General features: G+C 45.1%; 1 protein-coding gene across 2 annotated transcripts in view; it reads right to left on the bottom strand.

The window, feature by feature from the left end:
* Window positions 1-734: 734 nt before the first annotated feature.
* The window catches only part of LOC124213032 (uncharacterized), a 162,301-nt gene continuing 139,514 nt past the window's right edge, over window positions 735-23,521 (bottom strand). For both annotated transcript variants that reach the window (XM_069133638.1, XM_069133636.1), the window contains 5 exons: window positions 15,494-15,651; window positions 13,078-13,212; window positions 12,759-12,970; window positions 5,723-5,944; window positions 735-2,997 (listed from right to left, as the gene is read on the bottom strand). In XM_069133638.1, coding sequence (XP_068989739.1) covers window positions 2,896-2,997; window positions 5,723-5,944; window positions 12,759-12,970; window positions 13,078-13,212; window positions 15,494-15,651 — 829 coding nt within the window. In that variant the 3' untranslated portion in view covers window positions 735-2,895. The remainder of the gene's footprint in view (window positions 2,998-5,722; window positions 5,945-12,758; window positions 12,971-13,077; window positions 13,213-15,493; window positions 15,652-23,521) is intronic.

Here is a 23,521-nt window from a genome sequence, read left to right as displayed (position 1 = left end):
ACGGAGATATAAGAAATTGGGGTTATAAATCTCTTTATTCGTTCTCTACGTTTCTGTTTCATTTCTTTTCTTCTTTTTTTTTTTCTTTCTTTCTTTTTTGCTTCTTCTGCTCTTTGGATAATAAAACAGATGGGTACGCAAAAGGAAAGTAACCGATGTATGAAAAATAACGCTCGGCCTTTATCTGACAACCGAGTTACACGCAACGACTCTACCCATCTTTTGACGCTGCCAGACGACGCGGGCGTTCAGCTATATCGTCGTCAAAGATTAGCCGGTTTACAATTATAATAGTTGAATATATGTAAGTGGCGTCGTCGGGACACGGATCGTTATCGTCGCGTCTCCTGATCTGACAGTTTTCATCTCCGAGGTACAATAGGCTTGAGTTCTCAATTATCAGGAACAGCCGATCCGCGTTCTCGCCTTACAGTCGGATCGAGGGAGAAATCACTCGTCTTGAATTACCTCGATGTACCTACTTGTTATTAACCGGCGTTGAGAGTTTCGAGAAGTTTAGAAAATTTCCACAAGCAAAAGATAAAGCTTCGATCTAATTATCAGTTTGTAATCGAGAATACAAGTTTTGCGGCATGCTGTCGCGCGACCTCTGAACCAAACGATGCGGGTACAGATATTAAATGCGTAGGTATATTCGGAAGGAGCTGCAAGTCGCTAAAGGTTAAAACGGATTTGTAATGTTTAGGTGAAATGCAGAAATTTTATCCACGATATTAAAAGACGTAACGTATTTTTATTAAGATGATAATGATATACATAAAACATTGTTTATATACGACAATGAACAAATAACCTTTGGTTCTATATTCCCTATAGTAATAAATTAATACGAGTATAACATTAGATTATACAGCGAGCGGACTCGCAAAGTAGTCACTCCGTATGGTTGGTATTTGATTTATTTATTTTTTTTGGTTTTTACCTCGGTGCGAACCTGCGATCCGACATATCTTCTTATAATATATATTCATACTTATACGCTTCGAGTTCACTTTATTGTAATGTTTACAAATTCATAATAATTAATAGTAATATACGTTAATATAATTGTTTTGAAAATATGCTTTAAACGAATAACGTATAGCCTAATAGTTATATTTCGGCACTAAGAGACCTGTGGTTTATATAATAAACATATATATATACATGTATGTATGTATATATATATATATGTATATATGATAAAGTCGTGATGATCGTTTTCGAAAAAGTTTTTCAGCGGTAGGATAGGTATAACAGCTGACGTGAAATAAAATTCAGGGTGCACGGCTGTGTTGCAGTGCTTTTGACTAGATAGTTCGGATTACGGAGATAAATTCCAATATTTTTTAATCACGGCGCTTGCTTCTCTGTTCTCGAACCTTGTGTATTATGATTATAAATTGATGAATTTGATTGCATGGCGATAATAATAAGTAATAATAATAAGAATCATATTAGTAATCGAATGGTGTAATTCGATGATATTTTACGCCGTCGCGCGTCGTATAGTTTGGGGTCTCAAGTGAGAGAACGCGTCGTGCTTGAAACGTACAAGTGTCAAAGCTTGTACGACGTACGATTTATGCTAAGTCATTTCACACACAATTTAGTGAATTTGGGAAAGGGAGGAGAGTATTTATACGCAACTTACCAACAAGTAAGTTCACACGTGGCCGAGTCGAATTTTGGTTCGTAAAAATTCAACGGTATTGACTCGAGTATTTTTTTTTACCGTAAGCTTTCCTCGTGATTTTTCTCGATATTTAAAACTATAGGATTAACTGGTGAAAGTGGTACTTTGCTGCCGATTTTCTTTCTAGCGAATCAAAGTAAAATCTAAGCTTAAGTATGCCTATAACCAGAAAGTCTTAGGGATGGAAATTGAACTGGTCACGTGACTCGGTAAAGTTCATACACGAAGGTGTCGCAATGTATTATCTTATAGGAGTTAGTCTCTTTGGAGAATTTTATTTACAATTTATTTTAAACATTGCCTACTTACATTAGACGTATTTAATTCCTCGGGATTGTCGTCAACGAATCGTCCAGTTTCTTTTCTTCTTCATATTCTGTGAGTAAGTACGATTTGATATGTTAAACTCTCACGCGTGTACACATAAATATATGTTTCTCGAAAAATAATACCGTTTTCATGTTACCCTCTTTTTTTTTTTTTCTCATTCGCTTTTTTATAATAATTATATTTATTTATTATGTACAAGGTAAGACTTGAGTGAGTGATTAAGATTTTGCTTTTTTTAACATACTGCAAAAAAGCGGTTCACACACCTTTACAAAAATGCTTGGAACACCCTCGTTATAAATCCAAATCAACCCTTCGATCCGGGATCCTTGCACACAATTCTATCAGATCCGAATTAACAATTCCAATCGCCCCAAGGGTGCTACGACGAATTTTAATGGTACCAAGCATATTTATAATACATCGTCCTGCAGCTTCGTGTGTATAACAAAATACATTGTAGGCAACATTATACATTTACTACATCGAAACATTTGAATTGTCAAGCTGGACGTTTTCAATGACGAATCACCGACCTTTGCTAACATTTTTTTCTTCTTCTCTAATTCAACGTTAGTTACTTACGTAATTAGTCTGCTGGACAAGAGGGGCAAAGGGAGGGGGGGGGGGGGGGGGGGATTTGTCTGAGGGAATCGCATATGTATGTCCGTGTGTGTGTGTGTGTGTGTGTGTGTAGTTGTGTTTGGAGAGGGGGATGGAGGGATGATGACCGGGGGTGGCTTGGGGGACACTTAAGCTATTTACAGACGGGCATGTCCCCGATATGTCTCATTGCTGGTGAGTAGAAGCTGGGACTTCCATGCTCGTTTATAGTAGGAGGGAAGGCCGAATCTGTGATTAGGGTTAGTTCATTCTTTTGCCGATAGAGAGCCGTTGGTCAACGCCATGACCACCGGGTCGGCCGGACCCCCTCGCGAGCTCGAGTTCGAGGTGCGTTCCAGAGATGAATCCTGAAATCAGAAGGAAAAAAAACGAATACAACTTGAAAACTCGGGGCAAAATGCAGCGGGTGCGTTCATCCCCTTTTTCGATATCCAGTTTTATATCGCTCTTGTTCCCGCTCTGTAAACTCTGCGGCACGCGTGGTAATTGGAGCACTTTTTTGCTCAACCACCATACGAACGAACCACTTGACACGACACAGGCTAACTGCAACCCCTTTACTATTTTTAACTCCACAAGACTACAGTTGTGTCGATTTTACGCCCTTTTCCTTCCTTCGTTACCTACTTTCCTTCTTTTTTCCTTTCCCCCTCATCCCTCTCTCCGTCTTTCTTTCAACGTTTCTCTCCACCCATGATCGTATAGGTATACAGCTGCCGTATACCCACCTATTTCTTTCAATTTTACCTGCAAACTCGATGGGCTTCGCTCCGAATCAAATCAAAGCGTATTTTCTACGAGAGGAAAATTGACTACTTTGAAATCTCGTCGATCCCTTCCCTCTTGTTGTCGCGTGATCGAACAATGATTGAATCGTACAAGTGTAAATGTGTCTCGTATATAACGATAAAATTATCCAACGTTTGAATTTGTAAGAAACAGCTTTTACATAGTTTAGGTATAGTTATAATCGATTGTCAATTGGTTCGAAATGTATTCCAAATACCTCGGCGATTAAATTGCATTAACTATTTCTGAATCCTGTACCGTTTTCACTAGGTATACATTAAACAAGCTGCTTGCGGGACGTAACGCGACCACCGCGTTGTTTAACCGAACTAGCTGTAATTTGTGGTTACCACCTCGAGGGCTGATAGAATTTCACTATATTCCCACACGTACGCACATTCGTGTAACAAACCATTATAAATACCGTGAATCAGCCGAGTCGACCGTATAAAGTGAAATTTGAGGAATTAATTCCGCGAAGCTGACTGCGTCCCTGACGAACGGAAACGTAGGTATAATCGAGGGAGGATTCGGGGTGGTTCGGGGTGAAATTGTGGGAAGAGGAAAGGGAAGGTGTGACGCGGTATGCCGCGTGCCTGTCATATCGAACATTTCCCGACTCTGGAAGCTTTACCGGGGGATAAATTCGTAGTGCATTGTGAAAGCCGCGACGTGCGAGCGAATTGTCTTTCACCAACTCTTGCATCACGTTTCCACGAGGCGTCTAGTTATATACCTATGTATGAAATACCCTGCATATACCAGCGGAGCACGTATATAGTCAAAACGGTGGGACAGAATTCACGTTTTAGTTATAAATGTTGTTCAGTCGGTCTTGAATACTGCGATTGTGAAGGTATACCGTATTGAAATTTTTATTCCGTTGTGGAGAAATTTTAGTCTGGTGAATTTTTCCTTCAACCTCTGAAGTCGGTCCATTCCGTTGCATCTAAGGTAATACGAACGTCATGTTCCTGGAGTAAATCTCACGACTAGATCTGCTCTTTCCTCCTTACGCAACAGTTCTGTACAATATTGTTTTTTTTTTTCTTTTTTTAACTGGATTGAAAAATTCACAAGCGTTCTAACTGTCGAAAAGTTTTGTTCAGCACTCGTTGTAAATAGCTCTCGCGGTTGAAAGTCTTATATTGAAATCATTCGCAAGATTACACACAGCATATACTATGTACGGCAGTGTGAAAAAGCTTTCGGTAAATTGCTACGATAAGACTTTGATGAACGTCGTCAGTCAACGTGAGCTCTGTATTTTATAACACCCAAATTATCGTTACTTATTCTCCTCTTTTTCTACATTTTCATCCTGTTTGTTGGACTTTTTTCATTACTATCCTTGCAAAAAATACGCCTCACTCGGCTCCGACATATTCCGAGACTCAACGCCGATCATATAACGGATCAATGCTATGTACCCTGGTATTAATGTGCAGCTGGCCAAATAGGCTTACGACAGAAACGGGAAATTGAGGTATTCACGACCAGCAATATAAGCACTATCGGTATAAATTCGGGCCCTTTGTCCAGGACGAATCGTGGTCGGGACGCGTCCATCCAGGTCTTCGGGCCTTGCTGAGCTTCTCTTTCGGAGGAAGCCGCCGTGCTCCGGGGGCTCGAAAATGGGCTGACCATCGCCAAAGGCCATTGTACGCGTTTATGGTCGACGCGTATTACGGATAACACGTCTCGGATAATGGCTTTGGTAATTGTTGCCAGCGCACCGAGCCCCCGAATGCATCGACTCGTTGCATCCTCGATATCACGAGCTTGATCGCCGTTTCTAAACCGACGGGGTGAAGAGTTCGAGGATTCTTAAAAATTCGTGACATTGACATACCTTGGACGTTTTTACTGGTTACTCTATCGGACTTTCAAGGGAGTCGGATATCAGTTCCCTGAATGGATATTTTTCGTTTTTTCTCGCCTTACTGTTCTTTTCATAAATTATTACGTGCAACGCTTTACCGCAACGGGTGCAGTAAGTTTTAATCAAGCTACTTCAAGACGGTATTTGATCATATTACATCCAACCCGTAAGGATTATATATACCTCTGAGTTAATTAAATTTCGCAGTTAATTAAACAGTCACGCTACCTGACTATATATATAAAGTGTGTCACACACTCGTTGGTCGCAGGCGCTAGAATATCTCTGAAAAATTGACAAACTATCGTTAATTCACCTATCCAGAGGTGGTTCTAATTTGGCTAATTACCTCGAGTCTCGTCCTTGGTATTCGAGTATTGTTGGGTGTATTGAAAACTTACAATGCTGAGGGCGTGCATGATGCAGGCCTGTGCCGTGTTCTCGACGTCCATAAGCTCGTCGCAGTCCTCGTGGTCGGAGCCGAGTACACCGGAGCGCATTTTGATCGGTGACGTTATTCCCTCGTTGTCGGTTGACTTGCCGCTGTCGGGTGAAGGCAGCAGTTCGTGTCCGTCGAGATCCTCTTCCTCCGGGCGTTCGTCACTCTCCAACCTTTTGTTTTCCTGTCAAAAGTATGAAAAAGTAGAAAATTTTTATACGCTGCACGATTTTCGCGCAATTGTTGGTAGGGGAAAATTCGTGACGTCATATATCTGCACGAGGATGAGGACGATCTCGTAGCATGATTACAGAGGCGCCCTAATCAAACCCAGAGAGTAACCACGGAACGACGGACCCTCTCAAAGGATGATTGTGAGAAAAAAGCAGAAAAGTGTAACGGAAGGGACCAGCGACTGTACGTCGAGCGAAGTGGGCTCAAAGTGGACGTTAGGCCAGCTATTAGTCCAGTTGTTACGAGGAGGTTGTTTGAGGCGTTCCACTGTCTAGTGTCGCCGGTTGTGTCTTGCCGGGAGGAAAGAGGGTGGCAACCTACGTGCGGGGTAGTTTCGGGTGGTGAAAGTAGCTAGACTAGGACTGCTTCGCCACTTCGCACGACCCCGTTTTCCACCTAGGAACCAAGGCGCCAGTCGCGGCGCTCTTCAGCGACGTTGCAGCCTTCGGAAACGTGGCGAAGTGGGAGAAGTGGGCGAAGCCAATTAAACAAAGTTTAAAGAGGACTTGGTGTCCTCGACAGGCTGAAGACCGAGCCGTGATTTTGAAGAGCATTAAGCACGAAAAAGGAAAATTAGAAGAAAATGTGGAAGTGGAATGAAAAAATAAAGAACAAACGTCGGTGGTCGCGGACCGTTTCCCTCAAGCAATCAACGCCGATATTACAGCAAGACTGAAGACGTCAAACATTGTCGGCGGAAAATTCAACGTAGCGTCAATTTGCTGTTTCGAAAGCTTGACTAATTGAATAATTAAATCAAATTACGGCTCGCCCCGTGAAATATCGAGCGATCCTTTCATTCCCTTTAAGACGCGTGTGGTTGTAGTAAAAAGGAGCGCTCTGAAACGCTGGTCTCCGTATTTGCAGCCAACTTTGGATTCGCGGCTCGTGTGATCTACGCGCGTTTCTGATCGATAGTAGAAACTGTAGAAAATATAAGCATAGTTTATCAGACACAAGCTAGACATTTGTCATTCGTTTATATTTCATCCACGTTTCGCGACTCAGAAAGCGCGTTAGGAAATGATAAAATATGAACTGCACGATGTCACCGCACACATCCGGGATACCGTCTTAAGAATAGATAGACTTTGTACAAGTCCAAGTGTCCACGTGGTTGATCCGTTCATGAATTTGTCCTCGACCTAGGAATTGGGTCAGAAATTAAACTTTCTACGAGATAAACAGGCACCTACTCCTGGCGCTCTTTAGCAGCTGCTACTAGGGCTGTTTCTGAACATCCCGTAATTACGGGATCGAACTATATCTATGCCCTGTCTAGTTCATCTGGCGTGTGGTTCTTTCAAAGGAATAATCAAAGAAAGGAATTCCCGGCTCTTGAACGCCGCCGGAATACACCAACTATACCCGGCATCAGAAGCACCGGCAGCCCCTTCCCGATGTCCGCGAAACAGAGGGTGCGCGGTCTCGGGCTCGTAGGGATGTGGGAGAGATATTCATCCCCTCGTTTCTTTCTCCTTCATCTCCCTCTCTGCCTCTCTCTCTCGGCCTCCTCCCGTCAGCGCCAGTCGAGTGTCTGAGTATCTTTCCTTTTGATCTCCTTTTGTGGATGGCGCACGTAATAGTCCCGGGAGCGGGACAATGGTAATTATTCGAAACAAAGCGCCTTCTCGGAAAATAATTATCCACGTGAGCCTTGGACTTCTTCCTCTTCGCCTTCCACGTCCCCCTCATCAGCCCTCGGTACGTTCACCTGATGTCTTTTTACAGTTTTTCTATTTCGTTCTTCACCTGTTTTTTAGATATGCCCATTACAGGAAAATCATTACAAGGTTCTCGGTTTTCTTTTGCGCGAATAATTAAGCCTGTAGCGCAGGGTTTCGTATTTTCAATTTCCTGTTCTTTCTCATCTTGACTGGGAAATATTTTAAACCCAATTCGAAATGAAACACAGTCTCTCCAATTTTCTACCACAGTAATCACTTACGATGTTAACTCACACTTAATTACGTTACACGTGACGCTCGTTTTAACACGCCTCAGTTGCCAGTTTCCACAATAGATGTTTTTATAATTCAGTATCACATCTCGGATCTTGTAAGTTAATTACGATACGAATAAAGATCACGCGTCGCAACACGGCATTAAAATTTATAACAATTAATGTCACTTGTATGTTGTGGGAGATTTTAAACGGGTTCGGATGTCTGGCGATTCGCGCGACGTAATTTGACTCGATCTACGTCTGTAAGATCTAACCGAGATATAGTGGAGTAAATTAAATGCAGAGAAAATTCATTACCGTTCTGGCGAGAAGGAGGATAAGAAAGCGGAGGATTCTCTCTCCGGGAATGAGGCTACAGGGGAGATGCGATCCAATTGAATTTCACGGGGAAGCGATGCAAGGAACGAACGAGGTATGGACGAACAGCGTCAAGTTAATTCTTTTTTTTTTTTCATTCCATTTTATTAATGTCGGCATCTTTTTTTTTCTGCTCACTTTTTCCCTAACTTAAATTCCCATCTCTCTTCTCCTCATCCGCTCTGTTCCTGATACCACGAATTACAAAAGCCAATACTCTAGACTTGTATAGAAAATTCCAAGGGAGATTATCCTGCCTCCAGGTCTTGGAGTGGCAGCTGAGTATGTGCATATAATGAAATATATATATATAGGTATATATTATATAAAGGTATATTCGTCTTGAGAAATTTCTTTGCCCACGAATTAAAGTTAATTAAAATATATTTACCGAAGTTCCCCTCTTTATTTCCATTTTTATTTCGTCCATGCTTTTTATAACTTGCCGTTGTATAATTATATTTCGTAGTCTGCAACAAAAACTCCGTCGTGCCAGACGTCGGCCAGCTCTTTAGAACGCGTCGTGAAATCGGGCGTAGACACGTATCTGTAAACCTATAGAGACGTTCACTCACCCCGATTGTTTAGTCAGTTGCCTTGTTTGCACGAAACGTCAGATCGGTGATCTCCGTTCGACCTTGTGGCATCTTTGATCTCGTAATGGGAAATCGCAATTACCGTTCATTAGAGAACACTGATCATTGATTAACGCGCCTTCCCGAGACTGAGAACTTAGGCCACGTGTGCAGAGATACCTGGCACTCGCAGTGCCAAGTGTTGGCGGTCACGTTGCTTATTTCCTTCCTTCCGGATCAATTTCGAGCATCGTCGGAGCGACGCGAAGATCGGATGAAAAGGCTCCGAACGAGTAATCCGTTTATTCTGTTAATGAATTATCGTCCGCCTCTGGCATGGTTAATTCGACTAATGGTACGATCGGCGCTGGTTGTTGTCGTGGGTTGTTGAACAGACAAACATTAGGGGGCCCGAGTGGCAGATACAACGGCGTAGCGATCAATGTCTGGGAGGTAGAGGAAGATCGAACGGTGCTTTTTACGAACACGGATATCTCCGCACGTTTGCATATGTCGAGGCGTCCCAGCATCTCCATGGTGTCTAAAAAGCCCGTTCCATACGTGGCTCGATCATTCGATCACTCGCTTGCGTAAGGAGTTTCAGCATTTTTTGTGCAACAAGCATCGGGGATGACTCTCATTAATCGATGGCCACTGGTCGTCGCAGTGACAGAACTACGGTGAAGGAAAAAGGAGAAGTTTTAGTAGTTTATAGTTGCCGGGTAAGTGGACGCAGCATCCAAGTGACACGAACGCGACAGGGTCGCAAGCTGCGGAGAGAATAATGGCGTGGATACTTTTATTTTCTCTCATTTCTTCACCTTAGGTCGTTTACTTTTTATTCTCTTCGTTCTACTTCTTTTTCTTCTTCTTCGTCTTCTTCTTCTTGTTCTTATTCTTCTGTTTCTTCTTATTCTATTCTGACGAATAGTTTTATACGGTTTTATTTCCTGCGCTTTGAACGAGTGGAACTTTTTAAAGACAGTCACGTGGTAACGACGAACCATTTTCTGCCGTTGTCGCGGAATTGTTCATCGCAACTTGAGTCACTCACAGGACAAGTATTTCCTCATACATGTAATTTGTTCGGGGCTTTTATTTGGTCAATATCGCTCTGGCGTGAATATTGGCCGTTTTCTCTGTTTTGAGAATGCACGTCAAGATGAACTTCTATTTTGGCTTATATCGGACATGAGCATTTTGACACGCGAGCCCATCGAGAATAAAAGTAAAGAATCACCGATTACCTTTTAATACCGGAATGCTGTTTATATCTACCACAATCTCATGACTGTTGACTGTTGGTTGCAACAATCGCGGTCACGAAGCTAGAGATACCGTGCTGATGAGTTTCGAGTTTAATTACGTCGCTTTCCACTTCGCAGCTCGATAATTGGCAAACAAGCCACGTGATCATACATAACGCGGTGGTGCTAATAACTTCCAAGATATATCAGATGAATTAAGGGCTGAGCAATTTGCCAAATTGGCGTCACTCTGAGTAAGCCGGTTCACCGGATCCGACAATGATCAATAGCCAGATTCTTGGTTACGGCCGCAAATTTATTGATCTCAACAACCACCTTACGTCTTACGGCAAACTTGACCTCCAACAAATTAATCCTTCGGTATATAAAATCTCTGCCTACGTCCAGTATGGAACATCACTAACGCTAGAGTTAATTTCGATTTCACCAAATTCATCAAGTCCAGAGTTTTGGTTTGGAACTTTCATATATCATAAATCGCATCAGAGATCTGCTGATAGTGTTGATCAGTGGGATTGTTTTTCCCCGTAAATTTCGGTCAATATATTTTTCTTCTCAGGTAGAACAGGGTAAACTTTTCAACAAACTCAGAGGCTCGATATTTGGAAATCGACAGTGTGATTTCTCGTAGTTGTACTTACGTACGCGTGAACGAACGTAAAGTGGCAAATTCCTCGTAACAAAAGAAGATCGATAGTTATATACGTGTATTTATTTGTTGCCGAAGCGCGAGATGACGAAGAATCAGAGTGACATGCCGCCGAGTGGTTCGTGGCTTATTTTCACCGCCTTGTATTTATCCTTTCCTGTGCTCGGCATTGTTCCCGGCTAACAATGACCACCTTAATTCGCCACGCGCAGCAAACGTTCTATTACCCAGGAAAGCTCCGTCGTTTCTTACATTTGGGGAAAAAAAAAAAAAACCAGAGTAAGAGGAGAAGAGAAACGAACAGCCTCGGATTATCGTGTGGATTTAAAAGGTGGATCGAAAACTGGAATTAACTTTCCACAGTTTTTCTATTCGTGAACTTGGCACGGCAAAAACGTCTTTTTATTTTTGCACGGAATGCCTTAGTCGTTCGAGAATCTCTACCCTGGTATTGTTGTCTCCGTGAAATCAATCGTGTCCGGCAAGAAGTGGTGCCCGACTGCGACATCGAAACTGTTTTTGCTGCCAGCCCTGCATGGCGGAAGCCAATTTTAATTGCGAAAAAGCAATTAAAAGTCGCGAGTGTCACTCGCGTGCGAATATCACCCTAACAGGAAGACTTTGGTTTGAAAATCTAAGTTCCTAATTCTTTTCCCGACTCTATGCACCGATATGTAACGCTCGTCGAGCGGCCGGGGTGTCCAATGAGAAATACGGCAAGAGTAGGGCGAGACGGCGGGGGATGATTCGAGGGAGGCGAACCGTGCTCAAAGTCGAGGTAGTTATCGCAGGTTGGTACTGCAGAAGTGGATCTTCCGTCCGTGCTTAACCCTGGAGACTGGAGAGTGAATAGCTCTCGGTTGTATGCCTCTGAAAATGGAAGGAAGCAGGGGGCGGAGGCTGAAAGGAGTAGAATAAGGGGCCAGACTGTGGGCCCGAGTGGATGGAGCGAGGGTAAGGAACCGCTAATTAATAAGCGGTAACTGCGAGTTGTGAATTACATTCCGTAGCTACGCTGTTGTACGGGAGCTACCGCTACGCGCACCGGGAAACTACCTCTTCGAGAACTTTGGACCATCGCTATTTCGAGTGCTCGAGTCTTCGGGCGGATCTCCGGATATCCTGGCCGCGTTCGAAGCTGCTTATCCTGATCTCTTCCACTTCTCGGTCTACCGTTTCCGCAATTATTGAATCTTTTTATAGTTACATATTGTAGCGAGGAATAACGTCGAGAAAACAGAAATCGACGAGTATAGTTTGTTTCAATCCGGAGTATAAAGTTGAAACTGTTAAAAGTATGAAACTGAATTCCGTATTACAATCTTCCCCGAGAGCCAACAATCCGGTTTTCCTCCCGGCGCCTTAATGTTCTTCGCAAACTGCCTTCGTCGGAGCGATTTCGTCTCGCTTCGCTGGATAATCCATTTACACGACTCTTAAAAATAATTTAAGTTTGCTCAGCATGAACACGCATTTCTAAAAGCTATTTAAACGGTTCGAGGTACGTATAAGGGGTAGCTATGAGGTAGGTAGGAACTCGCTAAACTTATCCACCCCTCTCCTTATGGGGATACTTTTACCTTTTTACTACCACGTTGTCGTCTCGGTGTGGCGAACAATGCCGTTTATAATTAGATCGCGGAAGGGGGGAGGCGGCTAGTTGTTTCGACGCTTCGTCGCCTTTTACCCCCTCTGCACCGCGTGTACGACCGTTACGACTTAAAGTCTAGGTATATACATTTATATATCTCACGCTGCTGCAAGGATTCTCACCTGCGTCGATCCTCGAAACGACTTTCTTCTCAAAATTACCCGGTGAAACAAAATCCCCTCTTCGGCCGCACACCGCCTTTAAAAGCCACCTCTTGCGGACTCTCGCCAAAGGAAGGGGATAAGGGTGGAGGAAACGTGGCGAAGAGACGTCAATCAAAGAAGGACTCTCTGCTCACCTGAATATCCTGGGGCGAGGGTGAGGTTTCCTTAGCGAGTTGGCTCGGGCTGTGAGGTGAGGGACTCTGTCCAGATCGAGGGCTCTGCGGCCTGGTTCCCAATTCGTAAATGTTGATCATGTGGGCCGCTTGCGCGTGGACCATGAGTTCCCACGCCGATGGGAAGGCATCCTTGCACAGTACGCAAAGCAGCGACGCTGTCGAGTCACTTTCTGCGTTGAGAAACGAACAGGGGAAGATTTAGATAGAATGGACAAGAAATTTCGACAGGCGTTGTCGACGTAGCGAATTCGACGAGATCTCGTCGATGTCTACTCACTTGGCGTGGCTCCGTTGAAGGTGTGACATTTGCATGTGAACCGTAGTTTACAGTAGTTGCGCTTGTGTTCGAGAAGCTCGCCGAGGTCTGTGAACATTTCTCTGCAGTTGCCGCATATCAGAATGTCGGGATTGCCTGTAAGGAGGAGAGAAAAAGTTTTAACACTCTACGGTCGTAGGTCGGTATGATACACGATTTAAAAATAGAACAAGAAGTCCGAAGCTGTTATTCGACCCTCGTTCGGTTAGGTGCCTACACTGCAGTTTGTCAAAATCGAATACGAGTGTTTTATGAACTTCGGATTATATGTATATACCTAAATGAAAGATCGGAAATGGTTTTCGCATGTCTGTGTGCAGCATGGTCGAAACTAGAGCTAAGTTATATTTATGGGGGGTTTATAAGGTGCACGGGGTCGGTAGGTACTGTAATACTTTCCACCCCATAAATATCAATGGAATCCAGATTCGTCGTTCGGAAATATAGGTAGCTTCTTCGCCAAATTGACAGCAATATTCGCATTCTTTGAACAAAGTGGATAAAAGTATAAAACAGCTTACGGGCCCCTTTCACCCTAGCGTCCGCTAGTCTCCCCGTCTTATTGGCCGGCCAATTTCACCCGCGGCTTCCGCATTTCTTTCTCGCGAGAGTTGGTTCTTTTTTTTTTCTTATTCTTCTTCTTTTTCACCACACGTTTCGATCCCTGTCAGATTCGGCGAAACCTGATTGAAGTAGGCAAAAGGTCGCCAGTACAATTACTCGACTTTAATAAGCCGGAGAATTCGTATCCGCTGAGCCTATTAAATTTTTCCTCACACATGAAACGGAGAATAAAAAAAAAAATTGATCGAAGTTCGTTATACGCAGTGAAATATTTTACGTAGAAAATTTTTCACCGTCATAGCAAAGCTGATTGAATACGATTGAATTAACGAGGCAGCTAATAATTAACTGCTGAGTTGGAATTCGTCGCCTGCAGCCAGCCAGGAAGTCGCACCTGAAACTGAAACGCTGCCACCCGGCGCAATCGGATATAGGTGTACGTATACATGCACACACACGCATAGGTTATACCCTCGGTAAAGTTTTTGTCGATCAATCCGGACGCGGCGCGGGAGGGAAATGGTAATAAGAACTTGTAAAATTCTTAATTTCGCGCCCTCTGCCTCCGGACTTTGGTAATTAAGCGAAGGTCGCTCCCTTAACCAGGCGAGGGTGTTGACAAGAAACTAATTGCATCCGCTTGGGCCCAGCTTTTGCCCCCTCTTCGTACCCCCTCCCTTTCTACCGCCCCTATTCCTCGACTTGGCGAAGTTCAATCTGAAATTTACGAGACCGGCCATAAAACACTCGGATAAATCAAGTCGGAACTGACTTCGGTCCCATTCTTAGCCGGGTTCAAAGCGAGCCGCGTTCTCCTCGGTGCCAACCGAATTCAGTCAGAGTCGACTCGAGTCAAAAGTCAATTACCTGCCTCAGGACTCTGTCACACAGCAGCCACAGAAGCCAAGACAAGGATTGATCGAACCGATCACATAGTCAGTTTGTATAATGAATGAATAGCGACGAATTGCGGTAATAATCATGGACGGTAAAATTGTTCGTTTGTAAAGTGACTGCTTCGTTAACGATTAATAAACGTGCTTCATCGCTAAACCCGAATCCGGTTTCGAAGGAATTCGATACGAGTGAAAGCAGCTATACGCTTTTTCGCTTTATTTTCCGTTCCCTTGTCCGTAATGTCACATTCGTACGTTTTGTTTCTTGGTACTTATAGGTTCAGGAGTAAAATTAGTACCAGGAAACAAAATCCGGAGAGTTTAAACTTCTGATAAATTTCGCACGGTTTCCCCGCCACATTTTGTGTTCTATAAAATTTTCGGGATCGTATATGTTTATTATACATACTTGACCCTTTTTTTAGTTTTAAAGTGGATAGAGGATACTGCAGGGACCCCGGAGGAGTGCTGCGTTGTTTGAATGAAATTGGTAAGATTACGCCTGTCGTCGTCTGTTTTCACTACTTTTACCCCGAGAGTCACATTTCCCTTGTTACGAGGAGGTTCCGCCGTTTCTCTCGTCTCCTCTTCGTCTCTCTCGCGTCTTCCGTACGCGGGTTATTAATAACTTTCGAGTTTAAACTCAATAAGTCAGTTAATTTATATTCATAAATGCGCAATTCAGAAGCCGATGGCAGCTCCGTTATAAACGACGTCGCTGAGTCGTTTCCCTTCGCCGTCGCGTCGCGTCGCGTCGCGTCTCTCCCGAGTGTCGACTCGGCTCGTTGTGATCGAGCAATTAATTTACAAAGACGATCAAAATTCCCGCCACCCCTCTCGCCCTTCCTCGTATTCAATACCCCAATTGACCCTGCAACAGTCCTGAAAGAAACGCTTACAATTTTTCATCTACTCACTGTACACTTTGAGCTGATTCAAGCTCGGCACCGTCGCGTTGTTGGCTGTCGCCTGCTGCTTCTGCTGTTTCGGCTGCTGGGGTCGTGCCGGTGGCATGAGACGCGGCCGTTTCAAGGGGGGCGCCAAGCGCGGAGGAAAGGCCGTCGAAGCGTAGTAACTGAAACAGATCGGAGACCATGGAAAGTAAGTAGACGGTCATCGAGACTCGGGGATGCGTTGCGCTTTATTTTTAGCGGCAAACAAGTTTCGGAGTGGAAGGGGGGATAATTTATTAGACGAATGAGAAACTCTCTCGGCGATTAGGGTTATGCCTCGGTGGCTGGACCGCGACTGTTTTCGAAAAATGATCGAGCTTTAAATCTTTCTCGGTGTGTTGGAACGGAACTGCCGCCGTGCCGGCTACCGTTGTATCCAATCAATCGATTATTTCCAGTCTATAAATCCCAGGCTACTGCGGGGCAGCACGCTGCTGGAAAGCTCAAGTTAACGATCCAGAAATCGGCCGCGGTACTTTCCTCCTAACAAGTTCGCCGCTTTCCGTTTCTTTTCCTTCCCTTTTCGCTCTATACCCACCTCTCGGGAATTGTGCGGACGTTAACTGCAGGAACCTCGGAGCGAGAGCTGCTCTGTAAAATACGAAATGCAGCAAACCCGACGGTAACTCCGTATAAAACAAACATTTTCCGTTGGTACCTATACGCTGTACGTATACCAGTGTCTAGTCGCTAAACACGCCGGTAATGCAGCTGTGTGAATCTGGGATGACGGTGAATCTTTGGGCCGCACACGTCTGTTCAACGACCCACCCATAATTATTATCGTGCACTGGATAGCCTCGCATTTAGACGCCAGGAATAGACACCCAGGTTTCACATCTGGGTCAAACTGATTAAGAAACATGCAATTCGACCGGATTCCAACAACTCGAAATCCCAAAGATTCCTCTACGCTTAGATTCGCTCTAAATGACAGCTCGCGGCATCTAACTCATCTCACGCATATGTATCAGGTGGGTCGGAGTATATAGGATGTTTGTCTCCTCTCTCATTCGAATTATCTTTCAGTCTTGGATCGTCGAAGTAGTATTGAAATCGTTGGCTCGTTATCGTACCTCCAGCGACCCCTGCTGGCCTCCAGACGAGTAAATAAATTAAACGAGTTACGGCATTATCTCGACGGGTATTGTTGAAAACAAATAATTGCCAATACAATAGCTGACGAAAGTTTGGAGGCGAACGAGAACAGTGGATTTCGAAGCGGATCAATCGGACCACGAGGGAACCGGAGGATGGGGCTGAAATTCAGTTGCCCTGATGACCAATGAATGAGAGCATGATTGAGCGAGTCATACCTGTTCCGTGGTGCGATTATTTGATCGGAGTTTTCCCGCCGACCACAACTCGTGGCGTCAACCCTTATCCGACGTCTAGACGCGGCTGGCGGCATAAAAAATTGTCATTTAGCAGAGCAACAGCAGCAGCTCGGCGTGAACGAACGCGTTGCATTAAAAATCGATGTAGCATCGCATCGTTGCGAAAAAGGCGGATTGGTGGTGCATGGGGCTCGTGGGGCCGGGGGTGGGGGTGTATTGTGGACGCGTATCGTTCTGGGATTATGAAATCCTCGATCCTCCTCGCGCAGCCTCCAACCCTCGTCCCTCAACCCTCAACCCTCAACCCTGAAACTCTCGGTATTTATCTGTCCATATCCTTCCTCTGTCTGTCCCGTCGCTTTCTCTTCCCCGCGCCGCGGTTCATGCCCGAAGCCTTCCATGCACGGTCCTTCGAAACCCTTCGAAATAAAAAGTCTCCCGTCACTTTAACCCTGCAGAGGACCGCCATCGGCACCACCAACGACTGACACGTTGCCCGTATTCGGGAACACGGGATCGTGACTTTCTGGCGTAGTTAAAAACTTTTACACAGCTGTTTTGTCCGCTGTCTGGTTTATTCTCATTTTTTATCCAACACTACGCTCTTTGCAAGTGGGCAATTTACCGGCTCACGTTACGCCCTCGACAACGCCGTGGCGGAGCGTAGAGAGAAAGAACGTGTCAAAGTCTTACCTCGTTAACGGGAGAACATGGAGCTTGTTGCTTCCTAAAGCGCGGAGTAGTGGTAAATTGATGGAAACGTGCGCCATGTTTTCTTCATCTTTCTTTATTTCTTTACCTCATTCTCGTTTTCCTCGATCAAGTTTCGCGTTTGATTGCTGACCCTCGGTCGTACGTTGATGAGAGGACATAAATACGCGTATAGGTGTAGGCAGGTATACACAGGCGAGAAGCATTGCTCGTCTGGCCGAGACAAATTCGAACGATTTCCTTCTTGCAGGTCAAACTGAATTATCGAAGCTCCGAACGGGCAGAATCTAATACGCGCACCCTGGGATTGACACAGTCGGGACAATTATTTGTTTCCTACAAATCACCCGGCAGCCTTCCTCCCTCCTCTCTTCTCTCTACCGACAAACTCGGGCCAGACGTTTTTCCGCCCAGCAACTATCTCGCCTCGTGAACCTGTTCCCGACGTCCTGACAAACCGGAAAATCTGCTTTTTCGCATCGATTATCGGCTTCCTTCTCCTCCTCTAGGATCACGTGCCCTCCAGGTCATAGAAAATACATGTAAGTGTCGCGGATTTTCGTCTCGTTTACACTCAGCTGCCGTAGTTCGTCTGCGAATCGCACCTCCGGCATCGCACTCAGCAGGAACGATTCTGCCGTCGACTTTTTAGGACCTGACGATTTGACCGGTGGTCGGAAATCGCAACGAAGTTGTCGAACGGAACATGCGTGTACTTTTCCATGCTTGTCGACGGACTCGCAAACAGAGAAAAGGTACTCTTGAAATTAGACCCTTGCTAACTCCCCTCGGGAGTGCAGCCATCGAACTGCGTTACGTCTGTCCGGGGGGAAAGCATGAAGAACCAATATCGCATCATGATTCGAGCCGTGCGGTAAGAAGCCGCATTCAGAGATCGCCGTTGCGCGAGAATACGTTGAGATTTAAAGTCGAGAGGTCGATAATGGTAAGCATTATAAGAATATTGACGAGACGATGAAACTGATCGATGAGCTCTGTGTACTTGTAACGTTTTCAGCGCGCGTTATATTCTATCCCAGAAGGTGCCACTTCGTAATCTCTACGGATACAGCGATTCCTTATGTTATATCATGCACGGAGCAGAGTTATCGTTCCAACGTAGTGCGAAGTTCGGTGCAATGCAGCGCAGCTTGCCGGTAATGCGGTGTGGAGTTCTGCCGCTGCCTTGCGCATCCGCCACCACCGCTGCTTCGGTGGCAGAACCAGGAGCGAAGATTCTGATTAACGAGTTGGTACTATAAGTTTTATGGGGTCATGAATAAATTTCTCTGTGCGAGATATTCTCTCCGCGCTTTGTATCGCGACCCCTTGACCGGTGTAGGTTACTGCGCAACCCACGGAAACTCCTTCGACCAATCCTCGTCACATCTGCTCCATTCGAATACCCGGCACGTCGGCTTCTCATTGTTACAATAAGAACATGGGCTACAATTTTTGGGATTGACGGTGATATCGCATTGTTCGCGGCTTATACGACGAATATGATTCTCCGCGTGTTCTCAGCGTCGAGGAAAGAACGTACTTGAGTTGAAAGTAACGCTGTCGACTTTATTTATCTTTCGCCCGTTATACGCACGCGGCATGGGATAATTAGTTACCTACCTTGTTTACCGCGTCGATAAATCAGCTGATGGAAACGCGATGCAATCACAATTGGAAAAGTTAAAGTGTTAGTCGGTTCTGACTGCAGGCCGCGCGTCAATCTCCGGCAGTCAATCACAACGATAACTTCGGTAATTTGCTAATAGTTCAACCCTCGCTTCGGGCTCGCGTTCATATTGCGGAGTACAGCCAACTCGTCAACACGCCTACCTATCTTACCGTGGAACTTTACCGCATTTAGTAAAACACGCGACATTTGCAATTTATATATTTTTTTTCCAGAATTCACACTCTGAGTCTTAATTTTATTTTATTTTTGAACGGTTTACGGGCATTCCGGGGATACCGAAGGTGGAATTGAGCACAGCGAGAAGCGCAGGCGATACAAGCTAAAACGTATTCCGTAGTACTTTGTTGAGATGGATTTTCGTCCCAGGATCCAGTGAGCATCGCTGACTGGATCCCTCATTCTTCCTCTCTTTATCTATACATTTCTCTCTCTCTCTCTCTCTCTCTCTCTCTCTCTCACTCTCTTTGCTCTGTCTCGCCCTCCCTCTCTGCCGACAGATTGTCCGGATATTAAAACGTATATCAACTTGGCCTGTCCCTGCAACGCCGCCATCGCCACCACCGGCTCCCAACTCGGCTTCACTGTGTGGCGGTTCGATCGAAGGTTCCTGTTGCTTTGCCCTTGCTTTCATGGCTTTGTTAATTGCTAGTTATCGCGGCTTAATCAACTGCCAGGATATTTGCTTGCCTGGAAAAATAATTGCGATTGACTATTGACTACGCCTGTCGGACGCCCGATTTTGCCCAATGGGCAAATACAATAGTTACGTAATTTGCCTACGAAACGAGTTGGTCCGTCAATTTGTTACTTTTAATCAACGGCTTTAACGACTACAATTGGAGACTAAGGAAACCTTGATCAATTCCTTCGCTTTTGATATTCGTTTAAGATTTTACGTTCACCTAATTTCACTTTTGCACATTACATTGGGATCCAGATTTATGCTCAGTAGACATAGGTTTAAGGATTCTTTACTCTTCTATCTATTCAATATTCCATGTCGGAGCTTCTACCGAAGTAGCCCGGATGAAAATATACCCATCGTGCCGATTAACATTTTGGGAAAAACTTTCCGGGAGAATTAATGTTTAGCACTATGACTCACAATTGACGCACTTCTTGGCTTGTTTCAAGCAACACGTGGCCTCGGACTAATCGCACTTACACAATCTTGCCCCGTACTTACGTGTAACGCTTTCGACCTCGAAACATCGTGAAAAAAGCACCGCGGAAGAGAAAAGAGATACACATATAAGTATACGTAAGAGGCAATAGGTGCCGATCGTTGGGCCACATTTTGCAGTCGCTTGTCGAGGAAGACGAACTCGTTGAGCTTTTTAGCTTTCGTATTGCCCGTCACACAACGCGCAAGCTGATCATTTTACAAGATCTTTCTCTCGTCTCGCGTCTCGCGTCTCGCCAGTTCACGAGACGGTGGTTTAAAATAGAAGCACATATTAATAGGCTTGGAAGCGGTGAGTCGCGTGCGCGAGTCGGCACGCCAAGACATTCCGTCAGTGAGATTGGAAATTCTGGAAATCTGTGCGGCAGTTTCCCCTCTCCAAAAATTCCGTGAAAAGACCATGAAGCACGGTGGGTCCTTTTGTGTATGTGTGCTAATTTTCTCGGCTGATTCTTTGCAATTTCAGTGCTTACAAAAATGAAGAAATTTCGTGATTGTAATCTCGTTACTTGTCTCAAGGCGATCTACGACGCTTTCTTTTCTTTATCCAAGGGGCTTGGCTTGGCAGTAATTTATAATTTCAGCCCACCCACTGGTGAATCACGAGATGAAGCAAAGAAATTGGCAATCTTGTTCTTGACTGCGTATGGTACGAGTTAAGTATGCCACCCACGAAGCGCGCGAGGCATGTAAGCAGCCATGTCACATTACCCTGAGCTTGAATACCACGGACTTTCACCTTATAACCTTTAACCGTGTCAGGATACGCGTCCTCAGTTTTACTTATTGAATCGTTACGTGAAAATCGTACCGCGATTATGTAAACTTCATGATCAATAGAACTGTTTTGTATCCTGAAGAAAAACCGGCATTTGGATCATTTTGCTTGTTTTTCACTTTGTTAGAAAATACTTTAAGAAAAGCCTGATGAACACAGAGCTTTTTGTTAACGTACTTTTGTCGAATATTCGTATACAAAATGCTTTTATAGCAAAGATATAATCACAGGATGATCAGCTCTGCAGTCTTTAATCGCCGGTGTGTAATCTCATCTTTCTGCAGCAGCCGATGGGAGAAAAAATCGTACATTATATGGCACGGATGGTGGTTTGGTTTGTTTGTTCGTTCGTTCGTTCTTCGTTCGATACGATTGTCCCGTGGGGGTCGAGGGTGAGAGGGGGGGAGGGGGGGGGGGGGAGGGTGATTAATAGCCGTGTTTTTGTTACCGCGAACCTAATTTGCGCCATGTTCCGTTAGCGTCGGAGGTTGTATTCAGGGCGTCAAGGGAGGAGGTTGAGTTTATAAAACCTGCAACAGCTCGATAGGGGTGGAGGGTGGGAAACGAGCGTGTAGAGCTTGGTGGCAAGGGATCGTTGCCGGGTTGTATGCGTGCCTGTAAAATCTCGGCTCGTTTTTGGATTGACGGAAAAGCCGAGGTGGCCGCGAGCCGATCGAGAGAGCGTATCTGCGCCGTGACGTACCGAAGAAATTTCACTCTTCCGAACGGGTTCTTCTTCTTGCCCCTCCTCCTCCCACGCCGATCGGGCACTTCTATCATTAATTCACATCTTGACGTAATCCTCGTGTCGAGGCGGAGTCGAGACTGAGGTGAGACGGAGATTGGATCTCCGTTCGGGATAATCGGGACATGATAGAAGCGGCACGTCAAGACGTTGATTAATTCAAAACTCGGTCGCTGCCCTACCTTTACATCGAATGAACGAATAATTACCCCGTTAAACGTCCCAAACGCTAAATGAATTCTTCCTACTGCTAAGGATAATACACCCGCCGTTAAAGCTGTTTCTCTGCTCTTTTCTTTCCTCTTCGTACCGACTTTGCTTTTGTATACTTGTTGTCAGCCAAAATTATTTCAACTCCTTTGGGACGTACCTTTATCTCACAGGCACGAGCTAGGTATAATCACAGTAGTAAGGAGGACATGAATTAATCAATATCGTCGAAATACCGCGATCGGATAGAATATCTTCGGTATCTGATTTCAGAGCCAAACGACATGAATGTTCGACCACACTTTCGGCCACTCTTGCGCATTGAACACCTATAAATGATTCTAGTTCTCCTTCGATGTGTATTATTCATTGCCTTGGGTTAGCAGAAGGAAAATGGCCGGCTGGAAGCTCGTCGTCAATCAAGCAGTGATTAATTCGGTATATTGAAATCCCGAAGGAACGTCGAGTTCTCGGCTACCTTCGCAAGTGAGTGACACCGACTCTCCACCCGCTGGCTTTTTCCCCTCAGAAACTCGGCTGAGATCTGGGAGATGGAGAAGGACGAGGAGGAGGAGGAGCAGGAGGTGGAAGTGAAGGGCGGCCGATTTTAACTGGAGCTGCTGGAGATTCGCGCCGGATGTAGCCAGATTTGGGAAAATAAGGGTGCGTAGAAAAGGGATGAGCGGGGGATGGCTAGGGATCCCCAGAGACGTCATTTCAGGTTTAGGCTGAATGGGTTTTAGCGGCTCGCCCGCAACACGCCGTTTCGATTTTTCACGGATTTTCAAGATGCTGATGACGAGATAAACACCCGTTATCCAACGCTTTCGAGATACATCATCGATCCACTTTCGTATTTTTCGAACGATTTTACGAGCTACGGCTAAAGAAGCTCTTAGAAGAGTCTTTGCTCTTCAACCACAATCGATTCAAGCCGATGGTCAGTGCTGCGTGTAAACAGCGAGAAATCAGCTCTTATTCATCCAACCCCTCCCATCTGAAAGCTTCTCGTTAAAGCTCGCACTCCGGTGCGGAGATTTGCACCGGCTGAATACACGAACAATTTGACATTCGTGTGGGATACCGGCGTTTAATTTCAGCGGACATTGCAGAAATTCCTGGAGAGTCCGGTTCCCGTGTAGGTACCAAACTTCACCTCCTTTAGAAACAAGAACCCGGGTTCCCGGAAGAGGACAACCAATTCTACGAACAATGCGGTCAGGTATATACCATTGTTCCCGGCATCTTCATTAAGCGGGCAGCTACTGTGCCAACCCAGATGTACCATATGGGCAGTTCCGGAAACGTGGGATTCCTTGAATCGCGGTACATTGA

This window comes from Neodiprion pinetum, chromosome 2 (genome assembly GCF_021155775.2).
Source record: "Neodiprion pinetum isolate iyNeoPine1 chromosome 2, iyNeoPine1.2, whole genome shotgun sequence".
Lineage (NCBI taxonomy): Eukaryota > Metazoa > Arthropoda > Insecta > Hymenoptera > Diprionidae > Neodiprion > Neodiprion pinetum.
The sequence above is the reverse complement of the archived record's forward strand: the minus strand, read 5'-3'. Positions and strand labels throughout refer to the sequence as shown.